This window comes from Macaca thibetana, chromosome 10, assembly GCF_024542745.1.
Source record: "Macaca thibetana thibetana isolate TM-01 chromosome 10, ASM2454274v1, whole genome shotgun sequence".
NCBI classification, from domain to species: Eukaryota; Metazoa; Chordata; class Mammalia; order Primates; family Cercopithecidae; genus Macaca; species Macaca thibetana.
The window spans coordinates 48876808-48903970 of record NC_065587.1 but is presented as its reverse complement, the minus strand read 5'-3'; the positions used below and the strand labels follow the sequence as shown (position 1 = coordinate 48903970).

The window sequence follows — 27163 nt, the reverse complement described above, 5'->3', positions numbered from 1 at the left end:
ATGAAGTTGGGGACCTGTTGCAGGTGGGGTCGGTGCAGGTCGCAGGTCGGGTGGGTGCTCTGTAGGTCATTGGAGTCACAGGGAGGCCTGTGGGGGCTGCAGACTGTGCTTCTCAGTCTGCCCAGGGAACTGTAGACCCCCTTTCAAAAACATCTGTCCCTGCTCTAGGTTCAGATTTATATGCAGGTATATGATGTAAAGCATTTTTTCACAGCTTAAAATAAATGCATAGAATAAAAACCCTACACGATTTTTAAAAGATAAAATGAAGTGATTTCACCTCATACTCAACAATGCTGACAGGCCCCCTGATGACTTCCCAACTGTCAGGGGCGCCTTTGTGTGAAAGTTTGAGAAACTGGCCGTAAGGGGTGAAAGAGGTGAATAGAGGACGGAAGAGAAGGAAAAAAGGATAAAAGGGAAAAAGGAGAAAGAAAGGCCCCGGAGGTGGGGGGAGTCAAAGAGAAACGAGAGAGGGAGTACAGTATTCACAAGTCATTTTCCTAAAAGTGTCTGTTCTCTCTCTTTTTCAGGCCCAGTAGGGCCCTACTGGGCCTGAACGACCCAAACACACAGGGCCCTTTACTTCCAGTCCCCACACGCTGGCTTTGCTGGGAAACCCAGCTCCCCCTTTTAAGAGAGCCCCATGGAAGGCATTCTCTCTTTTTCATCAGTTTCCTTTCCCTGGACATGATCCACATTAGAGACAGACATGTTGTTGCTGTTTGTATTTTTCTCCAGGCAGACCCATAAAGCAAGTTTTTGCTGGGCATGTTATTCGCATGGTGAAAAGAATAAGCCATCTCCTTACTGAGGGAAACAGACATAGGGGCTGGGGCGGGCGGGGCTGGGCTGATGACCCGGCTTCCTTTCATGGCTGCAGGCGGAGGGGCAGGGCCCCTCTGCTGATGTGCGGGTGTCCTTCCCGGGGGGTGGGAGTGAGGGTGTCCTTCCCCGGGTGCGTGGGAGTCGGTGCTGCGCCAGGACTGCACTCGGAAGCGGCCTGTCCCTGTCCAGGCGTCTGCAGTGGATGGCAATGGCTTCGGGCCACAGATGGCAGGCAGGGCAGGCGTGTCCTCTGCGCTCAGTTATTGTCTCTGGTGTCCGAGGAGGCACTTCCGAACAAGATGTCACTGTCCTGGGACACGCTCAGCTGCGACTTGGTTTTGATGAGGAACTGCGCCCTCCGGAACATCACCCTCTCCTGCTCCTGCTTGAGCTCCAGGTAGGAGCGGGAGAAGGTGTGGAAGATGGAGGTGACTGGGAAGGCCATGAGCAGGATGCCGCTCAGGATGCTGCTCAGGGCCACCACCTGGCCCGGGGTGCTCCTGGGGACCATGTCGCCATAGCCCACCGTCGTCATGGTGATGACGGCCCACCAGTAGCAGGCAGGGATGCTGGTGAACTCGGGGCTGTCGGCCATCTCGTTCTCGATGACGTAGAGCAGGGGCGCGAAGAGGGCGATGGCCACGCAGAGGAAGAGCAGCAGGAGCCCGAACTCGCGGGTGCATCGGCGGGCCGTGAGCCCCAGCGTCTGCAGCCCCAGGGAGTGGCGCGCCAGGCGCATCACGTACAGGATGCGCAGCGCCCGCAGCACGCGCAGCACCAGCCCCACCTTGTCCAGGTAGCTGTTGCCCGCGCCGGGCTTGCGGCGGCCCGCAGCGGCGCCGTCCACCAGCAGCGTGATGTAGTAGGGCAGGATGGCCACCAGGTCGATCAGCGTCAGCGGGCTCCGCAGGAAGGCGAATTTGCTGGGGGCCTGAATGAGCCGCAGAAGGAACTCTAGGGAGAACCAGCCCACGCACACCGACTCCACGATGAAGACGTTGTGGCACATCTGGGAACAGTGGCCCTGGGAGAGAGGGGAAGGGACGCCGGAGGGGTCAGCGGGTCCACCAGGGAAGAAGCGCGGAAGCTCTGCCCTGTGCCCTGCTGGGTTTCCCAGGCGGAAGGTGACCTCTCCAGGTTGAGTGGCCCCGGGTCCTCTCCCTAGTTGTGCCCACTCTGAGGCCTGCAGCACTAAGCACCATCTCTACTCTGGCTGCTCCTCATCTCTCTCTCCAGCCCCCACCTCGGCCCTGAACTCGACCCCCAACCGGCTGCCTCCCTGACGCTCCCACCTGGCTGTCTGAGGGGCATCTCGAACTTGCCATGGGATCCTGGTTTCCTCTGCCCACTGGTGGTTTCCCTCCCTCGCTTTCGGCAATCCCATCTTTCCAATTGCTCATGACAAAAGACCTGGTGTCATCCTTACCACCTTGTGTATAACTCCCAGGAAGTCTCTTTTAAAACAGTGAGACAATCAGACCCATGGCCCACTGCTCCCACCTGGTCGGGCAACCGTTCTTTCTTGCCTGGACAGTTGCAGTCACCTCTCCAATGGGCTCCCTCATCCCTTCAGTCCATTTTCCACACATAGCCAGAGGGATCCTGTTCCTCCTCTGCTTAGCACCCTCCATGGCTCCCAATGGACTCTGAGGGATAGTCATGTTCAGTGCCCCCATCACTGCCCAGGGCAAATTTAAGCTAAGGCTGCCTCACTGAAGCTTTCAAAAGAGGCTGGAAATGTGCAGTTTTACATGAACTCTCCTGGTGATAAATGTTGGTGATAATGTTGGTTAAATAGATAAAATGTTGATTTAAGTCCTGGTGATAATTCAATGCAAAGAAATACTCTATGGTCCACGGAAACATATTTTTACTGGGTTTGGCATGCAGGCTGCCAGCTTGCCTCTCTGGTCTGCAATATAACTGGGTGGTAAACAGTCCTTGAGTGGATTTGGGCCTCATCCTTGAAGGGGCCTTTTGCAGAGAGGAGAGGCCAGCGTGGTTCCAGCCTGGGGCATCTTGGAAGTTCTGGGTTACGGCTGAGTTCGACACGTCCCACTTGAACAATTCTGTCTCTAGGAATATGTTAGAGGCTGGAGATATGAGCTAATACCTGGTGGGGCTTTAAGGTCTTAGACCTCTGGGATGGGAAGCCCCTTCCTCTGGGAAGCCTTCCTGGAGTGTGCCCCACTAAGTAGCTCCAGCATTGTCAGTGGGCCTGCCACACAGAGCCTCCTTGGCTTGTGTCTCATGCTTATGGTGATGGGGGGTGGCGCCACTGATCCATCCCAACTCCAATAGACTTGAAGCTCCTTGAGGTTGGAAGACTTGTCCTGGTCACCCTGTCTCCCCTGTAGTGCCTGCATACAGTAGGCACTCAAATGTGTGCACAAGGAGCAAGTGAAGCAGTGAATCCCACTCTGGGCCCCCAAAAGAAGTTGAAGAACAGCATTTTCACTGAATCCTTAAAAAGGCAAGGTATTATTATTTTTTCAAAAAGCAAGTATCAGAAGTCGAACAAAACAGTGGCTTTATTAGTATTTTCCTGATAAAATCACGATCAAAGATGTTGGAGCTGAGAAGAAACTGACACTAGGTACAGCAATTTCCAGACAGGTCTCAAATGGTGAGCATTTCCCCTTTTCTTTCTTTTTCTTCTTGACCATAATCCTTAAGAGAGGACTTTCTACACACTCGCTATGCACCACTTCTAATCCCTTCATGTGGTGTGGACTCACTCAGCCCAATCACTTTTTTTTTTTTTTTTTGCTCTTGTTGCCCAGGCTGGAGTACAGTGGTGCAATCTTGGCTCACCACAACCTCCGCTTCCCAGGTTCAAGCGATTCTCCTGCCTCAGCCTCCTGAGTACCAGGGATTATAAGCATGTGCCACCACGTCTGGCTAATTTTGTATTTTTAGTAGAGACAGGGTTTCTCCATGTTGCTCAGGCTGGTCTTGAACTCCCGACCTCAAGTGATCCGCCTGCCTCAGCCTCCCAAAGTGCTGGGATTACAGTTGTGAGTCACTGCATCCGGCCCCAATCACTTCTAATCACTTCATGTGAACTCACTGAATCCTTGCAACACTGTGAGGTGGGCCTGTTCATACCCACCCTGGACAGGTGAGAAATCAGAGGCTCAAAGAGGTTAAGTAACTTGCTCACAGCTACTACCCACCTAGAGAGGAGAAAGCAGGATTTGAATTCAGGCTATCTGGCTCTAGCCCTGACCTCATCATCACTACTACTCATGCTTATTAAAAGTTAATTTTACCAGCTGGGTGTGATGGCAGTTGCCTGTAGTCCCAGCTATTCAGGAGACTGAGGCAGGAGGAATGCTTGAGTCCAAGAGTTCGAGTCCAACCTGGGCAACATAGCAACACACCATCTCTAATTTTTTTTTTTTCCAGACAGAGTCTCACTCTGTTGCCCAGACTGGAGTACAGTGGAGAGATCTTGGCTCATTGCAACCTCCACCTCCCAGACTGAAGTGATTCTCATGTCTCAGCCTCCCAAGTAGCTAGGATTACAAGCGAGTGCCAACATGCCCAGCTAATTTTTGTATTTTTAGTAGAGATGGGGTTTTGCCATGTTGGCCAGGCTGGTCTTGAACTCCTGACCTGAAGTGATCCACCTGCCTCAGCCGCCCAAATTGCTGGGATTACAGGCGTGAGCCACCACATGTGGCCTAAAATTGTTTATCTAATTAAAAAAAGTTTAAAAAGTTAACTTTACTAGTTGAACGCTATTTTCTTAATACCCATTTAAAAATTCAGCTTATAAGCCAGGCATGGGGGCTCCCTTCCTCCACATACATAAGTGGAAAAATCCTGACACGGTGAGTACTTCTAATGTGAAATTCGAGAGCGCATGTACATGAGACATGAGAATCGCTTCAATCTGGGAGGTGGAGGTTGCAGTGAGCCAAGATTGCACCACTGTACTCTAGTACAGTGTCATCTTAGCACTTTGGGAGGCAGAGGTGGGAGGATCACTTGAAGCCAGGAGTTTGAGGCCAGCCTGGGCAGCCAAGCAAGACCCTGTCTCTTAAAAAAAAAAAAAAAAAAAATTCAAGGTATACAAAAAATACCAGCAGCCCTCTGTGGATTATTAATGCAACAGCTATTGCTACTTCCTCCACATACATAAGTGGAAAAATCCTGATATGGTGAGTACTTCTAATGTGAAATTCGAGAGTGCATGTAAAGCACTTAGCACATGCAGGGTATACAGTCAGTGCTCAAAAAATACTGGCTGGCATGATATTTACATTCATTTCGCACCACCATACCTGTTTCTCCACTGCCTATACAGTTTGTACCTCTGAGACCTTTCGGTCTTTCTTGAAGCTTACAGAATCCCCATATATAGGGAAGGAGTCACCAACTCAAAGGCCCATGGTCTCATACACAAGGAGACTGAACTGGGCCCCTGTGGACTTGGCTGTCCCCAGGAGCTGCCGTGTAGGACTGCAGGTTGGTGTGTATGTTGGCAGCGGTAGGGGAGGGGAGGGACCCAACCTTAGAATTTTTTTTTAAATTTTATTTTTTAGAGATGGGGTCTTACTCTGTTGCCCAGGCTGGAGTGCAGTGGGGTGATCACGGTTCACTGCAGCCTCACCTCCAAGGCTCAAGCAATCCTCCTGCCTCAGCCTCCCAAGTAGCTGGGACTACAGGTACAAGCCACCACACCTGGCTAATTAAAAAAATTTTTTTTGGTTTTGTTTGTTTGTTTTGTAGAGACAGGGTCTCACTACATTGCCCAGCATGATTTTGGACTCCTGGGCTCAAGCAATCCTTCTGCCTCCAGCTCCCAAAATGTTGGGATTATAGGCATGAGCCACCATACCTGGCCTGATCTTATGATTTTTAAAAGAAGCTGAGATTTTGAATTTTTATGTGAAAAACCGTCACTTTTAATGTTGTCAACCAAGTCCAATTTTTGGGAAACTGTGTTTCCCAAATCACATAGTCCGGTGGGGCTATATTAGGTCCCCAAGCTGCCACGTGGGAGCCATATTTCCATGCTTACAAACATAGACTGGACTTAGACCTGGGGTTGGGCAGTGTCCTCAAATACGAGTGGGTGTGAAAACACTTCGCCCACAGGGTTGTGGGCTCTTATCACTCCCTGGGGAGATAAGACGTAGGTGGCACATGCAGCCCAGCTCCCGGCTCCGTGAACTCCCAGATGAGTGGGAGCCCTTAGACCGTAGCACACACCCCGTGTCAGGCGCTAGAGTAAATAAACTTTCCATTCATTCTCTTATGTAACAAAAAGAAATGCTCACCATTTGTAGACACACATGTACCCATCAGTAAAAATTATCTTCAGGACCCAGAAAATGTGTCTGGGCTACTATGATGCAAAGGATTAGGAAGGTTGAGAAAGAGCCAAGTAGTTGAGATAAATTTGATGATCTATGTAATATGCTTCGCTCAGGGCCAGGCACGTCAAAAATCATGCCATCCATTTATCCACTCATTTGTTCGTTCAACAGATAGTGGTTGAGTGCCTGTTTGTGCTGGACACTGTTCTAGATACTGGCAAGGGAGAGTGCAGTGGCAGGCACAGTGGAGGCCAGGACAGGCACAGGAATGGACCCCCACGCGCTCACATATTAACAGGGAGGCAGACCATGCACACAAACATTCCTGATGTCAGGAGGGACCAGGGATACTATTCAGCCAGTGTGCAATCAGGGGAGGCTTCCTGGAAGAGGTGACAATGCTCAGCGTCCCTTCCCTCATGGTGGCGCATCTCCCCGCGGGGCGTGGGCTCTTACCTGCTCCTCCTCCTCCCTCAGGCTGGGCAAGGTGCTGACGGAGAGGTTGACGGCGGTGACGGTCACGAAGAGCACCGACAGGCAGGCGAACACCTTGCCGGGCAGCCCCGAGTGCGGCCTCTCCACCATGTCGCGCAGTCGCCTCATGCAGCGCCCCAGGCGGCCCTCGCCCTCGGCCGGGCCCTCGCTGTCGCGGCCCTCGCTGTCCAGCACATCGTCCTCTTCCTCCCGCTCCACCATCTCCGCGAACTCCTCGATCTTCTGCAGGTAGCGGCGCTTGCAGCAGCCGTCCAGGTGGTCCTCCGCGATGCCCCAGTACAGCAGCTCCTCCTGGAAGGACAGCGCGCACATCTCGCGCAGCAGCCGCAGCTTGCCCGCGCGCAGGAAGGTCAGGATGGTGCCGAAGGCCCCCGGGTTGCGGTCGAAGAAGAACTCGTTGCAGGTGACGTCGTAGTCATCGCACACGTTGAGGATGTCGTCGAAGTTGGTGCAGGCCTTGAGCTGGCCCAGGCGCGTCAGCGGGAACTCGTCCAGCGTGGTCCAGGGCAGTGAGTACTTGATGCCGCCCACGTTGATGATGATCCGACGGCGGCGGTCCTCGGGCTGGCAGCCTTGAGGGGGCTCATCTTGCGGCCGCAGCCGCTGCGCCCGGCGGTAGAACGCGCCCTTGATGGCCTGGCGCTGCGGGAGGAAGGCCGGGTGGAAGGAGGCGTCCGAGGTGCAGCTCAGCGCGCTGTAGTCGTAGTCAGAATTGTCTCCCGGTAAGAGGGTCATTTTGAGCCTTCACATCCCTCTCGGGCCTGTGGGGAGAAGGGAGGAAAGACCCTTAGTGACTACCCTTAGCTTCACCTTGCTGAGAATGCAGACTCCGCAGATACTCAGTTAGGGATGGAATCTTTGTCCCCCACATCCATAGGCTGTAGCCCTTAGCCCTGCATGGCATGGTATTAGGAGGTGGGGGCTTTGAGATGTGATTTGGTTCAGATGTGGTTATGACAGCACAGTCCCCACGATGGGATTCGTGTTGTTATAAGAAGAGGAAGACAGGCCGGGCGCAGTGGCTCATGCTTGTAATCCCAGCACTTTGGGAGGCTGAGGCGGGTGGATCACCTGAAGTCAGGAGTTTGAGACCAGCCTGGCCAACATGGTGAAACCCTGTTTCTACTAAAAATAGAAAAACTAGCTAGGCATGGTGGCATGCACCTGTAATCCTAGTCACTAGGGAGGCTGAGGCATGAGGATCACTTGAATCTGGGAGGTGAAGGTTGCAGTGAGCTGAGATTGTGCCACTGCACTCCAGCCTGGGTGACAGAGCAAGACTCCATCTCAAAAAAAAAAAAAAAAAAAAAAAAAAAAAAAAAAAAAGGAAGGGACACCAGGGCTTTCTCTCTGCCATATGAACACTCAGGGAGGCATCTAAGTGTGAAGCCTGGAGGAGAGTGCTGCTGGCACCCTGCTCTTGGACTTGCAGCCGACAGAACTGGGAGAAATAAGTGTTGCTGAAGCCACTCAGTCTGTGGTATTAATATTTGGTTACATCAGCCTGAGCTGACAAAGACATTCACCTAATAGTGAAATAGCAACAATATTGTTCAGCATCTCCCAGCCTTCACGATTCTCCCATATCCATCTACGCACTGGGGATGCAGCCGTGTGCAGAATGTGAAGGGGGTCTCTGATCCCAGGCAGCTGACATCCTAGTGGATTTTCAGGTGACACATGTACTGTTATTTACTTAACATTTTATTTTAAATTAACCTTTTTTGGTATTTATTTGGCTTGGAAAAACAATTTAGTGTAGACCTACAGTTCTCATAGGGCTGATTTTGTCTCTCAAAAGACATGTAGCAATGCCTGGAGGCATTTTTGCTGGTCATGACTGGGGATGCTATTGACATTTAGTAGGTAGAGGCCAGGGAATGCTGTTGCATGTCCTACAATGCACAGGACAGTCCCCACAACAGACATTTATTTGGTCCCAAATGTCCTTAATGCTGAGGTGGAGAAGCCTGGTTAGTGGTTATGAACGTAGACTTTGGAGTCACACAGCCTAGGCAAATGACTCAACCTTGGTGTGTCTCAATTTCCTTGTCTGTAAAATGGGTACAGCCACGTGACCTATTTGATAAGATTACTGGGAGGCCTAAGTGAATTATGTACATAGGAGCATTTAATGCAGTGCCTGGCACATAGTAGGTACTCAGTAATTATTGTCTATTATTACTATTATTTTTGAGACAGAGTCTTACTCTATTGCCTAGGCTGGAGCGCAGTGGCACCATCTTGGCTCACTGCAACCTCTGCGCCTTGGCTTCAAGCAATTCTCGTGCCTCAGCCTCCCGAATAGCTGGGACTACAGGTGTGCCACCACACCCGGTTAATTTCTGTATTTTTAGTAGAAATGGTTTTGCCATGTTGGCCAGGCTGGTCTTGAACTCCTGACCTCAGGTGATCTGCCCACTTTGGCCTCCCAAAGTGCTGGGATTATAGGTGTGAGCTACCGCGCCTGACCTATTATTATTTATCTTAAAGGGATAACTTATATTGTTTCCATTAATGGAAAACAGGTATCACTTGCCATAAATCAGAAGCAACGGACAAAGAAATGCACAGCTATGAAAGCAATGCCATGTTTGCTCAGGTGATGCAAACATCACCTTGAGGATGGATGCAGGGGTGAGCTGGACAGTCACGTTCATCCAGGAAGCCTTCCTTGGCTCTTCCAGCTAAATTGAGCACCCCTCCCCTTACAACTGGTGCATCTGTCTTCACGGCACTTACCACCCAGTTCTAGAATTGTCTGTGTGCAAGCCTGGCTCCTTCATTAGGCAGCCTGCTCCCTGGGGGAAGAAACGTGCTTCAGTCATCTCTGAATCCCTGCGCTCAGCACTGTAAGGGCTCAAAGAAGTGCTTGCTAAATGAGTACATCTCCTGTTGATGAGACCAACATGATAAGGCGACTTCTGGGGAACTGAGGTCAAAATATTAACTCACATGGACTCCTTCCTTCCCTACCCTCAAAGCTAACGGTTTGCGCTACTGGAACAAGATTGCTTATTCATTACCAGTTCATGGGCTGAATTTGGTTCACAGATATTTTGCTTGGCTTGGAGAAGTTTTTGAAAGTTGAGAAATTTCATGTAAAAATCCATATCCTTGGCTTCTCTTAAAAAATCAGGATATCTGGCAACACTTGGCCTAAACGCCAACTGAGAAATGGCTACTCCTTTAGGCAGCACATACTCCAATCCACCACAGTCCCCACCCCCTACACTATTGTCTTCCTAATGCCCACTCTATTCCACTCACATGTGTTTCCTTCCCGGCCCTATAGGCATTTGAGTTTGAGACCCATAGATTACAGCTACAGAGCTCTCTGGAATTAAGCTGATGCACAGAAAACTTAGTAGGAGTCAAACACTCTGCTTTTAAAAATCACCAGCCCTCGGCCGGGTGCGGTGGCTCAGGCCTGTAATCCCAGCACTTTGGGAGGCCGAGGTGGGTGGATCACGAGGTCATAAGATCGAGACCATCCTGGCCAACATGGTGAAACCCCATCTCTACTAAAAACACAAAAATTAGCCAGGTGTTGTGGCACATGCCTGTAATCCCAGCTACTCGGGAGGCTGAGGCAGGAGAATCCCTTGAACCTGGGAGGCGGAGGTTGCGGTGAGCTGAGATTGTGCCACTGCACTCCAGCCTGGTGACACAGCAAGACTCTGTCTCAAAAAAAAAAAAAAAAAAAAAAAAAAAAAATCACTAGCCCTCTCCATAGACAAATCCCCGATGGAATCAAGTTGGTAAAAGTCTATCAATTCCACATGGAAACCCATTTCTAATACTTAAATATGGGTCGGTGGTGTGGACATGTTCAGGAACACACCCGCTCATGCACACACACATACACAAACACATGTACAAATGAATGAGAAAGTGTTTTAATAGGTGCTGGAAGGAGAGGCAGGGTGTCTCACGCTTAAAAGGGCCTCCTTCCTAAGAGGAATTGCTTTACAAAAGCACATCATCCCTCTGCTACTCACTGATCTTTGGGGAAGGCCACAATTGCATAGATCAGGGTTTGGAAAACTAGGGTACACCTGTGTTTAAAAGAAAAATGATTTGATTTTAGACGGTGAGAGTGTTTTTAACTTCACCTAAAATTGGAACCCATCTCCTCAGGCACAGCCTGCCAGGATCCCTTGGAGGCGTGGGAATAATCCCTTTCAGGCACTTTGCTTGGTGATCTCTCTTTTCAGCTCTGCTGTTTCATCTTTGCTACCACAGACAAGAGAAAAAGTGACATTCTGTTTGGCAAGAATGGTGGTGGAGGTAAAGGGAAAGTGCCTCACACAAGCCCTGGAGGGCTCTTGTGAATCTCCATGGATTTAATCACCTCTTCTTTTCAGGAATTTCTTCTTTCAACCCTCCCGGCTTTCCCTCCAGTAGAAAACTCCCCCAATTAGCGATTTATTTCCTTCACGCCCCGCCCCCATGTGAGTTTCCCGTGTGGAAAGTGATCCTGTCTGGGCAGCAAGGTGAGTATGGAGAGGCTGATGCTACTCGGAGGGTAATAAACACAGTAACGACCTTGTTCTCAAAGCCAGAGTTCCCTGGGGAGATGCCGAGGCCGGAACTTGCTAAAGGAAGAACAGGCATATTTTTCCATGGCCTTTGGTCTTGCAGATACCCGATCTGCTGTGAGATGGACGGCTCAGCACCTCTAGACCCTACACTAAAGTTCATAAATCAAAGAGGCCCCAAAGCCTGGGCTTCTGAAAAATAATGCTGCTTTTCACCCAGCCTGACATCCTCACAAGAAAATTTTTATTTCTCCATGGTGTTAGTTCTGTTAGTTCTACAGCATGGTGGGTTTTAGTGATTTTGCCTCCGAGGGTCTATGGATGCTTGGGGAGAGGAAGCTGTTTGAGGCAGAGGCTGCGATGGGGGAGGTGAGGCGAAGTCTGGAGGCAGGTGTCATTCATTCATTCATTCATTTGCTCATTTATTCAATAGTTACTGAACACTCACCACGTGTCAGACTCAGACTCTGTGTTAGAGCCGGAGACACGGCAGAGAACAAGACAGACCCAGCCCTTGTCCTCACGGAGGTGACCTTCTGGTGGGAGAGGCTGCTTCCAAATGAGCACACAAGTCATTTCAGGCTGCAGCGACTGCCCTGTTGTTGACAGAGCAAGGGGAAAGATGGAGAATGACTACTGTGGGATGTGGGGCAACACTGGCTGGAGGGGTGAGGAAGGGCTTCTGGGAGGAGGGGACATGGGGCTGAGCCGCATGGATGGATCCAGCTCTGTGAGGAGCTGGCAGAGGGAGTGGCAAGAATTTTCTCCCTGACTTGGGGGTGGGCTTGGATGATCAAAGACCAGAGAAGGCCGAGCACAGAGCGAGGGGAAGCTGGGAGAAGCGGAGGGGGGCAGGGGCTAGGTGCAGCCAGGCCCAGGGACTGACAATAAGGAGCTGGGGCTTATTCTGCAAGGGACAAGGAGTCCATGTGCACCTGCCAGGTCAGTGGACAGCGAGTGGGCTGGGGAACCCAGGCTGGAGGCTATGGAAGTCATTGTGGAAATGACTAAGGTTTGCAGCGGTGGAAGTCCTGGAGAACGGGAGGGATTTGGGATGAACTTTGGAGGAAGAGCCTTCAGGACTGGCTGAGGAATGGGGCCTGGGGGAGCGGCAAAGAGAATCAGGATTCCAAGGGTACCATTTACCGAGGCTACCGATAGGTGGCGCTATGGTGAGCTGAGTCAGAGGAAGCCGTTCCCGGCTGTGGGACGATGGACCGAAGAGGATGCCGGCAAAATCCAGGAGGGAGGGCGGAGATGGGTGTCTCCCAAGGATGGTGCCAGACCATCAATGCTGAGCTGATGGGTGTGTGTTTGCCGGGGGGGAGGGTGTCACCTGGCAGCTTTGACCTGGCTAGACTGGCAAGGGCAGGGGGGCCACCGGGTAGCAGAGCTATGGTGAAGCCAGAGGCAGGGGCCTCAGCTGTGCCCTGTGTCCGGTGTCCGGTAACCACTGAAGGTGCATCACATCAGGCCAGAGTGGTCAGTGCAGGGCATATGGTAGGCAGAAAAATGTCCCCACAATCCCCTTGATGCCCATGTCCTAATCCTAATCTCTGGAACCTGTGACTATGTTAGACTGCATCGCAAGGAGGAATGAAGGTTACAAATGGACTTAAGGCTGCTAATCAGCTGACCTGAGATGGGAAATTATCTTGGATGATCTGGGCGGGCCCAGTGTAATCAACAGGGTCCTTATTTGTGGAAGAAGAAGCAAGCAGGAGGCAGAGCGGCAGAGGGCTGTGGCATGAGAATGACTCCACTGGCCACTGCTGGCTTTGAAGATGGAGGAAGGGGCCATGAGTCAAGGAATGCAGGTGGCCTCCAAAGGCTGGAGGAGGCAAGGAAATGAGCTTCCTGGAGCCTGCAGAAAGGAGCAGAGCGTTGCCAACACTCAATATTAGCCCAGGCAGACCCATTTCCAACCTCTGACTTTCAGACCTGTAAGATAATACAATTGGGCTGTCTTAAGCCACTCAGTTTGTGGTAATTTGTGACAGTTGCCATAGGAGATGGGATGCTGAGGCCGGGCATGGTGGCTCACGCCTGTAATCCCAGCACTTTGGGAGGCCGAGGCGGGTGGGATCACTTGAGGCCAGGAGTTTGAGACCAGCCTGGCCAACGTGGTGAAACCCCATCTCTACTAAAAATACAAAATTAAGCTGGGCGTGGTGGTGGGCGCCTGTAATCCCAGCTACTGGGCAGACTGAGGCAGGAGAATTGCTTGAACCTGGGAGGCGGAGGTTGCAGTGAGCGGAGATGGTGCCATTGCGCTCCAGCCTGGGCGACAGAGCAAGACTCTGTCTTGAGAAAAAAAAAAAAGGATGTTGAAAAAAAGCTGGTTCTGGTTCTGCTCCAGCTCAGAGGACAATGTGCCAACCACCCCAAGCTGAGGAAGCAGAAGGGCGCACAGGCTTTAAAATCAGGAGACCTGGGTTCAAGGCCAGTTGCTCTGTGACTTTCAGCAAGTCATGCCCTACCCCTGAGACTCAGTTTCTTTATCTGTATAATGAGGCTATAAACAGCTCCTGCCTCCTTGAGTTATGGTGAGGACAAAAGCAGATGGCATAGGTGATACGCTTGGCTCCATGCCTGATACTCAGTGAACCCTCAGTAGTCGCCTCGGAATTCTCACGAGCTACGAGAAGAGTCGGCTGCCCCGCTCCCTGCTTCCCAAGAGAATCTTCTTTTCTGACCTGACCCACTGGGATTTGGATCCAGCATCATCTGACCCCCGGATCCCATTGCTGGAGGGTGTGTGGGCTGGCCAGCACTCTGGGAAAGCCACTGGGTGGTAATGAGGGAATGAGGATGCTGCTGCCCTGTGACCCAGAATCCCACTTCTGGGTATATTTCCCAGACCTGGGACCACAGAGGGTTGTGGCAGACATTGTCAGTAATAAATTATTTGCACTCAAATCCTTCACTCAGGGTTTGCTTCTGGGGAACCAGATGGAAGACAGTAACAAACTAGGTACAAGAATGTGTGTTCCGTGTTGTTTAAGGTACCAGGAGGTCCCCTAGCATCCATCCCCAGGGGAGTGGACAGGCAGGTCTTCATAGAGGCAGATTTTGGAATCCTGCAGATTGCCCAGCAATCAGAAGCAATGGACTGGGTGGAAGTTTAGCAACACATTTAGGTCTTAAAAACAGTGTGCCGAGTGGAAAAAGAAACAGAAGTTTCTAGCACTGTGCTATTTATGTAAATGAACACACACACATTACATATTTTACAAGGTCTCAAGCACATGTAAGGATCTATATCAACCACATGGAGGGTGCCTGGAAGGGCAAAGGAAGGGGAAGAAGCACGGAGATTGGAAAATAGAAGAAAAATGAGTAAGATGAGACAGCCTGGCACAGGCCAATGAGGAGGCGTGCTGGGAAGCGGTGTGGTTTGTACAACTCCTGGTTTTAACCCAGGTTTAAAAAGAAAAATGAAGAGCACAAGCACAACAGAACCTTCTGAATTGCTTGGGGTGCTTGGTGGAGATACAGATTCCTGGGACCCTCCCTTCCCAGTGGGAATGCCTGAAGGGGAGGCCCAGGAATTTTCACAGGCTCTCCTGGAGATTCTGTGTGAGGGAGGGGACTGGGAATGCCTGGAGCTCTCTCAGGGGCTGGAGGCACAGGAGCTGCTCTGGGCTTTGGCCAGGACTCCCCTGCCCAATGTGTCAATCTCCTAGAGGCTCTGGAAGGCTCTGTGAGTCCCGCTTCATTGGAGAAATGGAATCCCTTCTGGTTCGTGAGAAAAATCTTCTGCACTGGGGCTGCCTTGATCAAATTTCCATTCAGGAGCCCAGAGATCCACTGACACTCTCCTTGCAATTTTTCTATCCTTCCTTTAAGGAAAAAGGTGATGCTTATAAGCTATGGCTGAGGGCTGAGAACATACTTCCAAAGATAAATGATCATTGAGACCATAAGGCGTTCTGAGTGGCAGTTGTCATGTGACCACCCTGAGGTCAGCACATGACTGAGGGTACAGGTGCAGGACCTGTGCGGTGGGTTTGGGAGGGCGGAATGGGATGGAGTGAAGGTCCAAGCCAGGCGTGGCTAGCCGCCCCTGCTGCTGCTGCTGCTAATAACCCTGTGGCCTGAGCAGGCCATCACACCCACTGAGCCGCTGGCCTCTCTGAGCCTGCCTCCTCCCCTAGAAAATGGGGATAAGATTGCCGACCTCACAGGGTTATTATGGGGATCTGGTGAACGGAGGTTTGCTGCAGGGATGAGCAGTGTCACCAGGCCTCCTGTCCCCATAGCTACATTCCATCAGGGCATGAAATGGTTCTACAAATGGTCCTGGGCTGACCCCAACTGCTTTCAGGTCTCTCCGGGGTTCCAAAAAACTGCGGGCCTCTCTGGACTCTGTTCTTTCTGTCTTATGCTCTCCGTCCCTCTTCCAAGTGGCAGTGGGGAATGCAGAGAGAGTGCTAAGTGCACAAAGTGTTATAAATAGCAGCAACCACAGCCTCCCTCCACTGCAAACTCACTAAGTGCCAGGTGCTGTTCTAAAGGCTTAATTGCATGAGTCTCCATCCTTTCCTAAAAAGGTGGGCATTATCACTAATACCCCCACTTTATAAATGAAGAAACTGAGGCTCTGAGAAGTGAAAACTTATGTCTGGCAAGAAGCGATGAAGCCAGAATTAAACTAGGTCTGTGGGACTCCAGGCCAAACCTCTTTGACCCCTGCCTTTTACTGCCTCCTTGAACCACTTGTTCCTTTCGGGGAGCTGGGGTGATGTCTCCACCCCTTGCAGTGAATCAAGGACTGGGTTTCTAGTCTGTATTTCATATGGACAAGATTTTGGAATGTTTTTGAGGATGGGGAGAAGCAGGTAATTGTCTATGGCTGGGGAAACGTATTTATCGCTATTAAAAAATCGACAAAACCCCTAGTTTTGCCAAACTCAGGGTTGCCATTTTGGCCTCTGGGAAGGAGATGTTGGCGATGGAGGCAGAGGGTGCAGTCGTCTCCAGAAGCCCTGCGGACGCCTTGATTTTGACCCAGTGAGTCTCACGTGGTCTTCTGAGCTCCAAAAACTATGAGACAATAAATTCAGACTGGGCGCAGTGGCTTTCGCCTGGAATCCTAGCAATTTGGGAGGCCAAGGTGAGAGAACTGCTTGAGTTCCGGAGTTCAAGACCAGCCTGGGCAACAGAGTGAGACCCTGTTTCTACAATTAAAAAAAAAAATTAGCTGAGCGTGGTGGTGTGTACTTCTAGTCCCAGTGACTCAGGAGGCTGAGGCGGGAGGAACACTTGAGCCCAGGAGGTCAAGGCTGTGGTGGGCCATGATAGTGACACTACACTCCACTTGGGTGATAGAGCAAGACCCTGTCTTCAAAATAAATAAATAAATAAAATAATAATGATCACAAATTTGTATTGTTTTAAGCCACTAAATGTGTGCAAGTATGTGAAAGGAGGAAATTAACACAGCCTCCAAGGCAACTTTCCAGAAGGAAAGCATTTCTCTCCTGCACTCTGTAGGCTTTGGTTTCTCTCTCGTACCATGCCTCTCAACCTTGCCATTCCCTCACTCCCAGTGGGTGTCTCGGGGACCCGTCCATCTCTCTCCATGCCACTCTTTCCCAGGCCCCGCAGTGTTTCACTGCCAGTATAGCTTCATCTGTCAGGATTAGGGCTCCTGGCCGGCCGACTCAGAGGCGGGTCAGGCTGCATTAATCCTCAATTAAAACGTTAATCAAAATGGATCCAGCCATTAGCCTGGCCCGGGTCCTGGCATGTTAGATTTCTGAGAGCTGCTGTGCCCTGGTGGAGAATCTGTCTTTCTTAGCCACCTGCCGTCTGTTCTCGCCGTAGTCCCACCACCCTGGGCCTTGGCCCAGCCTCCTGAAAGCTGGGGCCCAAGTTCCTGGGGAGATTATGCGCTGGGAGCTGGGCTCTTCCCTCCATCCCTCACTTGCCCCCAAATGAGAAAAAGTGCCAGTGTCCCTCCCCGCTATAAAAAAGACAGGCTGCCTCCGGAGGAGCCTCCCTGCTGTGCTTCAGGCAAGCAAAATAGCACCAAATGCACGTTTACGTTTGCCTTCTTCCATGGGGAGGTGTTTGGGGACTGGAGCCAGAAGATCCTTTTCTCTTTGCCTCCTTGTAGCTCAAAATTAAGCAGAGAAGCAGGCTTGGGGGAGCAGTGGGGACCTCGGGACGGCAGGAAGGGAGACACCTGCTTACCGGAGTCCTCTGGAGGGAGAGCATGATTGGACCTTCCTGGGGAGGTGTGGGTGTGAGACTGAAGACTCACCTCAGGGCAAGGGACAGTCTTAGGCACAATTCAGATCCTATTTGTAGCAAAGTCACTTCATTTCTGATTTTGTTAATCAAATACAGTCTGCTGGATGACAAAAATGGTCCACAGCGATGGAGTGCTTCAGCTAGATTCTTCGCCTCTCCCTTTTTATTAATTCTACTTAAAGGGGCTTTACCAGCTGCCATTTTTCACCCAAGGGCTCCATTTCTGGGCTTAATGCATCAACCAAGAGTAGATTCCTGTACTCCTAGACCTCTAGCAACAGGCAATGTTGACTCTTCATCAACATTGGAAAGCAGGGTGGAGAAAGGGCAGCTGAGCCAAGGTACCTACTGAGGCTCCAGGAGGTGAGTTCCTTGGAGCTGGTTTGAGTCACTTAGCCCTGTATCCAGCACACATCTCTTTGTTCTTCTGTTTCCTGAGGCATCTCCCTTCCCTCTTGCCAGAGCCCAGCTGTGCGTCTGGTGCAGAGAATTCAAAGTGGTGCTCAGATCTGCACCAACCAGGCTCCAGGACAAGCTTCGAGAAAGTCTTTGGGGATGGGGAGAAGCAAGTAACCTCTGCCTCCACTGTCACATCTCCCTCCCGGAGGCCAAAAAGGCAACCCAGAGTTTGGCAAAGCTAGGGGTTTTGTTGATTGTTTTACTCCCACGGCTTGAGAACCCAGGCTGTAGGCTGTGAGCCTGGGCCCTCAGGTCTCAGGAGAAGAACCTAGATTGCCTCGTTTCCAGTGTGCTTGCAGTTCCCTGCAGGTTAGGAGTGTCCCACGACAGACATCTTTCCACTGGAACGGGCTGGCTTCGAGAATGACTGAGGAGGGTGATCCCCAGGGGCAAATGCTTGCCTGTTTTTCAAACACACCTTCCCTCTCTCCCCTCCTAGCAGGTGACTGCAGAGCTCCAAAAGCTGGAGGAGGCACAAGTAGAGCTCAGGTCTGGCAGAGCCTGAAAAATCCCCCAAAGAAGGACAGCATGCCCTAGCCACAGTGCCCACCGCATGGCCCCAGTCAGCAGTGCCAAACTTTTCTTGGAGATGTGCTGCTGGTGGGGCTCTCCATAGGGACTCTGCCATCATGGGTATGGGGGTAGCAAATACACACTGATGAATAAACCTCTGCTCAGATTCATAGGGCAGGAGCTTCCCCCAACCCACAATGAATCAGACCAGTTCCTGCTCCCTCCTCTCACTTCCCCCTGTACTTATCTCAGGGAGTCAGCCAAGGGGGTGGGGGCGTATGTGTCTGTCTTCCTCTTCTAAGTGTCTGTCATTTACCTGGGTAACTTTGGTGCCTGACACCCTTTAAGGACTTAATAACAGCAAGTGCTTAAGAAAATGCCTGCTGAATGCACAACTTAACTCATAAACCCCATTGGTGGGCACCTGCATTCCTCAGTAATGTTGGATCAGTGTTTCTCAACTCCTCCCCACCCTACCCCATCACCCGCCCCTAAGGAGCTTTGAAAAGATCTTTTCTTCCTATTCTAGAACCAATTCCAGCTTCCACGCCTCCCACCTTGAGAATGAATGCATTAGATGAACCAAGACTGCTGCCTATACACATGGGCTGCTACAGTTGGCCGCCCCAGCAGTCTGCAACCTCCCAAGGGGGGGCCTGGGTCTTAATTCTTACTTCTCTCTAAGCTGCTTGAAGGGTGCCCCCATTCTATCCTGCCCCCATCCCATCCCTCTTCACTTCTCCCCCGGATAGCACCTCCATAAATGTTTGTGAACTGAATGAATGATTGTTGAGCGCCTGGCATGATGAGCTGCTCATAATAGGTGCTCAACCGATCTTTGTCCAATCTATGAATGAATGAATGAACTTCACCCTTTTCCTTCCATACCTCCGGGCTGAACCTCTCTCCCATATGGAAACCCTAAGGCTGAGACCACCACCTTCCTACCAGTTACTGGGGTGCCTAGTGAACTGTCTCAGTATCCCCAGCGCCTAGCACACAGTAGGCGCGCAATAAATGCTTGTTATGTTCATGGTTAATGACTGACTCAATCAGGCCCATGGTGGGGGTGGAGGGGGGTTCCATACCGTGCCTAAGGATACAGTGAATGAGCAAGTGACAGACACCCCCCCACCCCAATCCCTAACTCTCCCTCCTCCCGGGATCCGGGTAGAAATCTCGGTCCAGAGCCGGGATGCGCCCCCGCCGGGGTCACCACGGCGGCGAACGTCCCGGACTTCGCATCCCGGGGACCCCTTGGGAAGAACCGAAGCCCGATCTGCACCTTGGCCGTAGCAAGCGCGCTCCACGCCGCCACCAGCGGTGGCTCCCGGGTCCTCTGTCGCCCTGGCCTCCCCGCAGGCGGGTTTCGAGGCCCCCGCAGGGAGTTCAGGGCCACGGCCACGTGCAGCCGCCCCCGAGCCCGAGTTTGCAGGCTCGGGGTCCGGCCCGCGCTTCGGTGGCGCCCGGCGAGGCTGCGGCGCGCAAAGTTCCCACCTCAAGTTCCCGTCGCGGCGTCCCCGCCTCGGAGTTGGCCCGGCCGCGGCTTCCGTCCCCCGGCTGCCCACGGGTCCGGGGCGAGGACGCGAGAGGGGCCTGGAAGCCGCCCGGGGCGCCCGCTCTGCCTCCCGGAGCCGCCGCCAAACTTCGGTCCCGGGGCCCGGCTCAGCTCCCGCCCTCGGAGCCACGGCCGCCCCGTCTCTGCCTCCCGGTCCCCGCCGGGCTCCGAGTGCGCCGGGAGCGCGGCGCGGCAGCCGCCGAGGGAGGGAGCGGGGCAGGAGGCGGGACGGAGGGAGGGGACTGAGCGCGGGGCGGGGAGAAGGGGCGGGCAGCCGAGAGCTCGGCGCCCGGCCTCGCCCGGCTTCGGGACAGTGGCAGCGGCACCACCGTCACGGGGCGTCCAGGCACCCAATCGGGACCCCGCACCTTGGATCCGGGGTCCTTGGCGCGCCTGCTGGATTGCGCTCCTCGCGGCACGTTCCTGAGCCCGAGTCTGGGACGGCTGGTGCTACGCCCTCCCTTCCGTTGCCTTCTTCCCGGTCTGCTTTCCCAGGATGGCCCACCCTGCGGCCCCTTCGGCTGCACGCGCCAGCCTTTAAGGTCCCTGCGCTCCGCTGCCCTGCAGCTTCACGCACCAGGCGGCGCGGCAGCCTCCTCCGGTGGTGCGCCCTGTCAGCTTTCCCCGCGGTCCAAGTGCGCCGGTGGTCCAGGGTCCGGGCCCCTAGCAACACCGCTCCAGGGTCTACATGTGCCAGATATTAAAACCCCACTCTCCGCTGCCCCGGGGCCGCTCTCCACGCGCTTCCACATCCTGGGAACCACATGCGCCATGTCTCCTGCCTTTCCCTGGAAGTTCAAGCGCACCGCTGTCTCCAGGCCCCCTGCCCCCCTACCCCGGGCAAGTACTGCATCCTTAAGGCCCTCCACGCGCTGCTGCCCTGGAGCTGCACGCTCCAAGCAAGCTTCCACATCCTGGGGGCCACATATCGGGCGCCTTTTCTCGACCTCTTGAAGCAACGTTGCCCTTGGGCCCTTCCTGCCACCGCCACCCAGGGACTGCCAGCACCTTGCTGTGCCATCTTCCTAGGGCCAGTACGCATCGTGCCAGGTGTTTGCCCTTCCAGTCCCGCGGGGCCAAGGTCCCAGAGCCCTCCCGGGTCCCAGCAGACCCGCATTTCGTCGTCCACTCCCGTGGCCGGTGCAGGGCACTTGGACCAGGTCTTGGGGTCTTGGGGTCTTGCGCCCAGTGTGGCTGCCTAGCCTCTGAGTTGGTAGGATGCTGCACAGATGCTGGAGGTTGGGTTGGAGGGATCTATTGGGTTGGAGGGATCTGTGCTGCTGGCAGGGCTGGCCTCTTAGGGTCACTTGGCTTGCACTCCGTTCCTCTTTTCCTTTCTGTCTCTACTGCCTTTGCCCATCATCAGAGAACCAAGAAAGGATATGAAGAAACCCTGCTGCCTACCAGCCTGAGGCCTTCTGCTTAAGAGTGGGGCGCGGGTTAGGGAGTCGTGGGTGCTCATTAAGTGGGTTAAGGTTAACCCTAAGAAATGAGCGCAGGGCACACTAGCCTGCGCAGCAGTCCCAGCTACTTGGGAGGCTGAGGCAGGAGGAGCATACGAGTTCCAGGTTATAGTGCGCTATGATGGCACCACTGCCAGCCTGAGTGGCTGAGCTAGATCCAGCCTCTAAAACAACAAGAATAAAAACACTGGCTTACTGGGGAGGTGGAGGCCTGGACAGACAAGAATCTGCCTAAGGACCTGTTTCCAAGAGCTCACCTTCTACTGGGGGCTTGGCAGAACTGGGAAACTGCTGAAATACGTGATTGCAGAATGAAGCCAGACAGGCTGCTTTAGATAGAATTATGGGGGAGGGCTCCTGTGGAGGTGATGATTACATGGAGCCCTGAGCCCAGAGAGGGAGCCCATCTCGCAAGATGGGAAGAGAGCTTTCTAGGTGGACAGAACATCAAAGTCACTGGCCTTCAAGTGGGAGAGAGGGAGGCAGGTCTGAGAAACAGCAAGGAGACCAACTAGCAGTGTAGGGGAGGGGCCCTAGTGGGGTGGGGTGGGCTTTCGTGGTCAGAGGGTCCCCGGATTACATATTGAGAAACACTCCTCTTGTGGTGGATCAGGCTTCTGCCTTCCTTTCCCATCTGAAAATTCTTTTTTTTTTTTTTTTTTTTTTTTTTGAGACATAGTGTCCCTGTGTCTCCCAGGCTGGAGTGCAGGGGCACGATCTCAGCTCACTGCAACCTCCATCCCCCTGGGTTCAAGTGATTCTCCTGCCTCAGCCTCCTGAGTAGCTGGGACGACAGATGTGTACCACCATGCCCAGCTAATTTTTATATTTTTAGTAAAGATGGAGTTTCACCATGTTAGCCAGGCTAGTTTTGAACTTGCAACTTCTAGTGATCTGCCAGCCTCAGCCTCCCAAAATGCTGGAATTACAGGGGTGAGCCACCGCTCACAGTCAGAAAATTGCTGTCTCTATCTTGTTTTTGAGACAGGGTCTGGCTCTGTCACCTGCTGGAGTGCAGTAGTGCAATCATAGCTCACTGTAACCTCTAACTCCTGGGCTCTAGGGATCCTCCTGCCTCAGACTTCCGAGTAGCTGGGACTACCACGCACCACCATGCATCACTAATTTAAAACAAAATATATTTTTTTGCAGAGACAGGCTGGTCTGGAACTCCCAGGCTCAAGACATCCACCCACCTTGGCCTCCCAAAGTGCTGGGATTACAGATGTGAGCCACTGCACCTGGCCATGTTTCTATCTTTTTTACTTGCGTATTATCTGTGTCCCCACTGGGGATCAAGCTCCGTCAAGGCCAGGACTGTGTGCTGTCTCTCCCTTCTCCAGCAGCCTCCACTCTGCTAGGCACATACAGAGCAGGCTTCTAAAATATTCCTGGAAATGATTCCTGGGGGAACTCAGGACAGTTTTCTGGAATAGATGTGACTGTCTCAGAGAGTCAGACTCCTCACTGATGATCACAGGGTGAGGATACAGAGCAGGGGCTCTCAGAGTTTACCGTGCATCTGAATTCCCCTGAGGGCTTGTTAAAACCCAGACGACTGGCCCCGACCCTGGAGTGGCTGATTCAGTGGATCTGGCATAGGGCCCTTCTGAGGAGTTCCCTGCTGATGCTCATGCATCAGGTCTGGGGATCCCACTTTGAGAACCACTGATATTGAAGACTTGAACCCCTACCCAGCTGGGTCTGACCTCAGAGCCCTCATGAGGTCCCGGGAGAGACTCAAGCCAGTTCTTCTTGTGTAGGATCCCTAGGACCTAATGGCCACCTCTAGAGATGGGGCTGGGCTTGTTCGAACACTGTACACCTGAGTCAAATTTCACAGTGACCTGCAGACAGAAGACCTGGTACACTGTGTGGAGACCTTCGGTGTGAACAATGACTTCCGCCCGGTCCTGCCTACCCGCAACATACACACTCACTTGCTTTACCCAGGAGTTAAATTACTGCCTGATCTTATCCCTCACTGTGCTAAACAATGTCCAATAAAATCCTTTTAAGTCCTTTTAAGTCCTTTTAAGGAATTCCCTCTTTGCAGTTCCTCCCTCCCTTAGAGCCTTCCAGATTTTTCACTCTTCTCCTCATATCTTCATTTTCCTCTTGAAAAGCATCCTTCCCCAAGCTGTTGTGTGGAAAGAGATGTTGATGATGCCCGTGGAAGCTTCCTGAGAAGATGGGAGCCGTCAATGCTTGCTGGGCACCTACGAGGTGCCAGGTGGTTGCTGGGTGATTTGAAGACATCAGAGGCATAACTGGGCCAGGAGGTGGACTCTGGCACGCAGACCTGTTCTATTTGTCCCTACCGAGTTAAAATTTTTAAAAATTAATTGAAAATTAGTTGCTGACCTTTAAAAACCGGGATATTTCACATACAATTTTTTCTTTTGAAACACTGTGAGATCTGGCCAACATCCTTTACCCATGCAGTGTGCTGGCGCTGGGCAGTGGTTTCTGCTCCCTGCAGTGTGCCCCTCTACCCACATCATGCCATCTCGGTTACTGCCAGGCCCCAGGAAGCAAGAGTTGGTGACTTTTCATCTTGGCAGATGGTCTAGGGTTGCGCGGTAAATGGCAGAGTCAAATCCGAACCCAGGACTGCCTGACCCAAAGGCCCAAGCTTGTCACTGAAATAAAAACTGCTGTTAATTTTTTGGGCAGGAGGAGAATGTGACATTGCTGGCCCTGAGGAAATACCTTAAAAGGGAGTTACTGTCAGCAGTTTAAGAATATGCCTTCCTTCCCATTCATAACCAGCTGTCAGTAAGCCATAAAGTTCTGGGCTGTTTTTTCCAGGGCAGGAAAAGTTATCCAGAGCTGTCCTTTTTTTTTTTTTTTTTTTTTTTTTTTTTTAAAACCCATCTCCTCCTTGAGGTGAAAAGGCTTGGATTTGGTTGCAGTTGGGAGGAATCTGTTGAGAGTGGTGGGTGGGGTGGGATTTTCTTGGTTTGGAGTTAGCTCTTCGGACAGGGGATCCCACTGGGTGTCTGTGGGGTACAGGCTGGTCTTTGAGTCAAAGCAGGGATTGGGATGGGGGCGTTCTCCTGCTCTCTCTCCACAGTCACTCTGCCCCAGGCACTTCCCCTTTCTGTTCCTCCGATTCCCCAAATCCCTTCACCTGCCCACAGATTTCCATATAGGCACTTCCTGCAGGTCTCAGCCCTTGGGATTCCTGGTCTGGGCTGGGGTTAGGTTGCAGTAGGTGAGGTTGAGGCATGCAAGGGCGTGGCTTCAATGAAGTCTTTCTTTGACAATGTGATATTTTGCTTCTTGTGGATTTTTGTGGACTAATTTTGATTTTTAAAAACATTGTTTCAAAATGTTATTTATTTTGATGACTGAGCTTTTGGGCACCCCCTTACTTTTTTTTTTTTCTTTCTTTTTTTTTCCTTGAGATGGAGTTTCGCTCTTGTCACCCAGGCTGAAGTGCAGTGGCACAATCTCAGCTCACTGCAACCTCTGCCTCCCGGGTTCAAGCGATTCTCCTGCCTCAGCCTCCCAAGTAGCTGGGATTACTGGCGCCCTGCCACCTCACCTGGCTAATTTTTCTATTTTTAGTAGAGACAGGGTTTGACCATGTTGGCCAGGCTGGTCTTAAACTCCTGACCTCAGGTGATCTGCCCTCTTCAGCCTCCCAAAATGCTGGGATTACAGGTGTGAGCCACCACATCTGGCTCCCTCTTACATTTTGCACCCTGCCTGCCTCATCCCAGCTCCAGCCCTGCTCCTAGTCCAGGGTTCTTTGGCAAGAACCCTGGGCTGAGAGTCAGGAGACCTGGGTTCTGGTCCAGCTTGTGTCACTAGACTAGCCGTGTGGTGGCACAGAATCCCCCTGCACCCTGAGCCTCAGCTGTACTATCTATTCACGGAAAGGGTTATACCTAACTCTATTCCAGAATGATCTAAGACATCTGCTAGAACTCTGACCCATGCTGCATTGTGTCTGTCTCTTGGGGGCTTTGGAGCCATTTGAGGCCTTGCTGACCCTGGCCATTATGGGGTGTCACTCACTGTTTCTTTCTTGGCTCTACACTCGAGGGGTTCCTCTGTGTAAACACCAGATCTTCACAGCAGCTGTGTGTAATGAGCGTCAGTGCCTTCATGCCTTTTTGCTGTCCTGGAGGAAATTTCTGTTTTGGAAATATGCTTCTGTACCTTATTCTTTGATGTGCCGATTGTTTGTTTTTTGGTTTCATTCCCTGGATCATTAGATAAACATGGTTTAAGGACCTTCTATATGCCAAGCACTGAGCAAGCACTTGGGATGCAAAAGACACGTTTGCAGCCCTGGAGGAGCTCACCTTCCACTGCAGGAGACTGCCCATGAGCAATCCGGGTGCCGGGAGAAGCCTGCAGTGGTGGAGCACTTCCAGGGAAGATGTGGCCACTTCGAGGGAACTGTGCACCGTCTTCTCTCCTGGGAGGAAGCCTGAATCCTTGGTGCTGTCTCCAGATGCCATCAGCCCCGAGCAGTGCACAGCACCTTCCTAATATAATCCTCCTCAAGAGAGTGCTGCAGTGTTACATTTTGGCTCCACACTGGAAGGGACGAAGCTCTGAGTTAAAGCTTCCAGTTCTCTCTAACCCCATCTCCCTCCATCCCTCCTCTGGGCTGTGGTTTGCCCCTCAGTTTTTCCTCGTCCTGGCAACTTTCAAAGCCCATTTCCAAGTCCACCTCCTGCGTTCAGCTTTCCTCCACTGCTCCAGCCCTCAGGGGACCCTTCCCCCTACCCTTCTCTTAAGCCTTTATCAACTAATAGGCGCTCTCCCTGGCACTTAATTAGAGTTCCTTGGTGCTTCAGTCCAGCCACAAGATTCTGGTTCTGGCAGGGAGAGGGCACTGCCTGATAGTTGGTAATAGCTGGAGGGCTCATTCCCCTCTAGTCAGAGGGTGCAAACTGATGTATCTTCCCAGGACTTCCACGTTTTAAAAATAATGAAGTATGTGCCAATATTTGAAAATTAGGAGATTTTCACATACAAATCCAGATTTCTGGCTTCCCTTGAAAACTTAGAAGATGTGCCAATTCTGAACCTGCATTCCTGCCTGGCAAAAATTGGCTAGAGCTGGTAGCAACATTTTCCTTTAGCTGGGACATGGGTTCTCCAGTTTGTCACAGTCCTCACCACTCCTTAATGTCTAGAACCCTTTACCTGTCTACCTGTCTGGTCTCCGTAGGCATCTGAGATTTTAAGTCCTGGTTCAACTTTTCTCTTTCTTAAGAAGAGAGACAGCTCATTAGAGCACTGCACACTGGCGGATGCTTAGATAGCCCAAAGGGAGGGTGGGCGTGGAAAAGGGGGTGTGTGAGCGCCCAAGACTGTTGAGTGGGTGGGGGTTGGGGAGAGTCAGGCAGGAGGATGCTTACTATGAATCCGGTCCATAGATACTTAGTATCCATGAACTCAGATGGGTGTTTGAACTTGGCTGATGTGATGTGGGTTCTGTGTACAGGTAGAGCTATATTTCAGGTGAATACAGAATAATACAGTTATAAAAACCAAAATGAATCTAACTTCTTTACAGCATGTGCCAGATACTGTTCTAAAGTTTTTATATTTTGTTCTCACAATAACCCCCATAGTGGATAACATGATTTTCCGTTTCTGGGATGGAGGAAATGAGACACGGGTGAATAACTTGCTCCGGATTACACAGCCAGAACACAAGAGACTGTGACGGCAACACACACAGAAAGACCCTGA

The 27163-nt window shown here is 51.9% G+C and overlaps 1 protein-coding gene across 1 annotated transcript; it reads right to left on the bottom strand.

The window, feature by feature from the left end:
* Positions 1-713: 713 nt before the first annotated feature.
* On the bottom strand, positions 714-20185 carry KCNG1 (potassium voltage-gated channel modifier subfamily G member 1). Its single transcript, XM_050807470.1, has 3 exons — positions 19919-20185; positions 6612-7411; positions 714-1852 (listed from the first exon to the last, which is right to left on the bottom strand). The coding sequence occupies exons 2-3, from the start codon at positions 7383-7385 to the stop codon at positions 1085-1087; spliced, it is 1542 nt and encodes a 513-aa protein (XP_050663427.1). The 5' UTR covers positions 7386-7411; positions 19919-20185; the 3' UTR covers positions 714-1084.
* Between the last annotated feature and the right edge of the window lie 6978 nt (positions 20186-27163).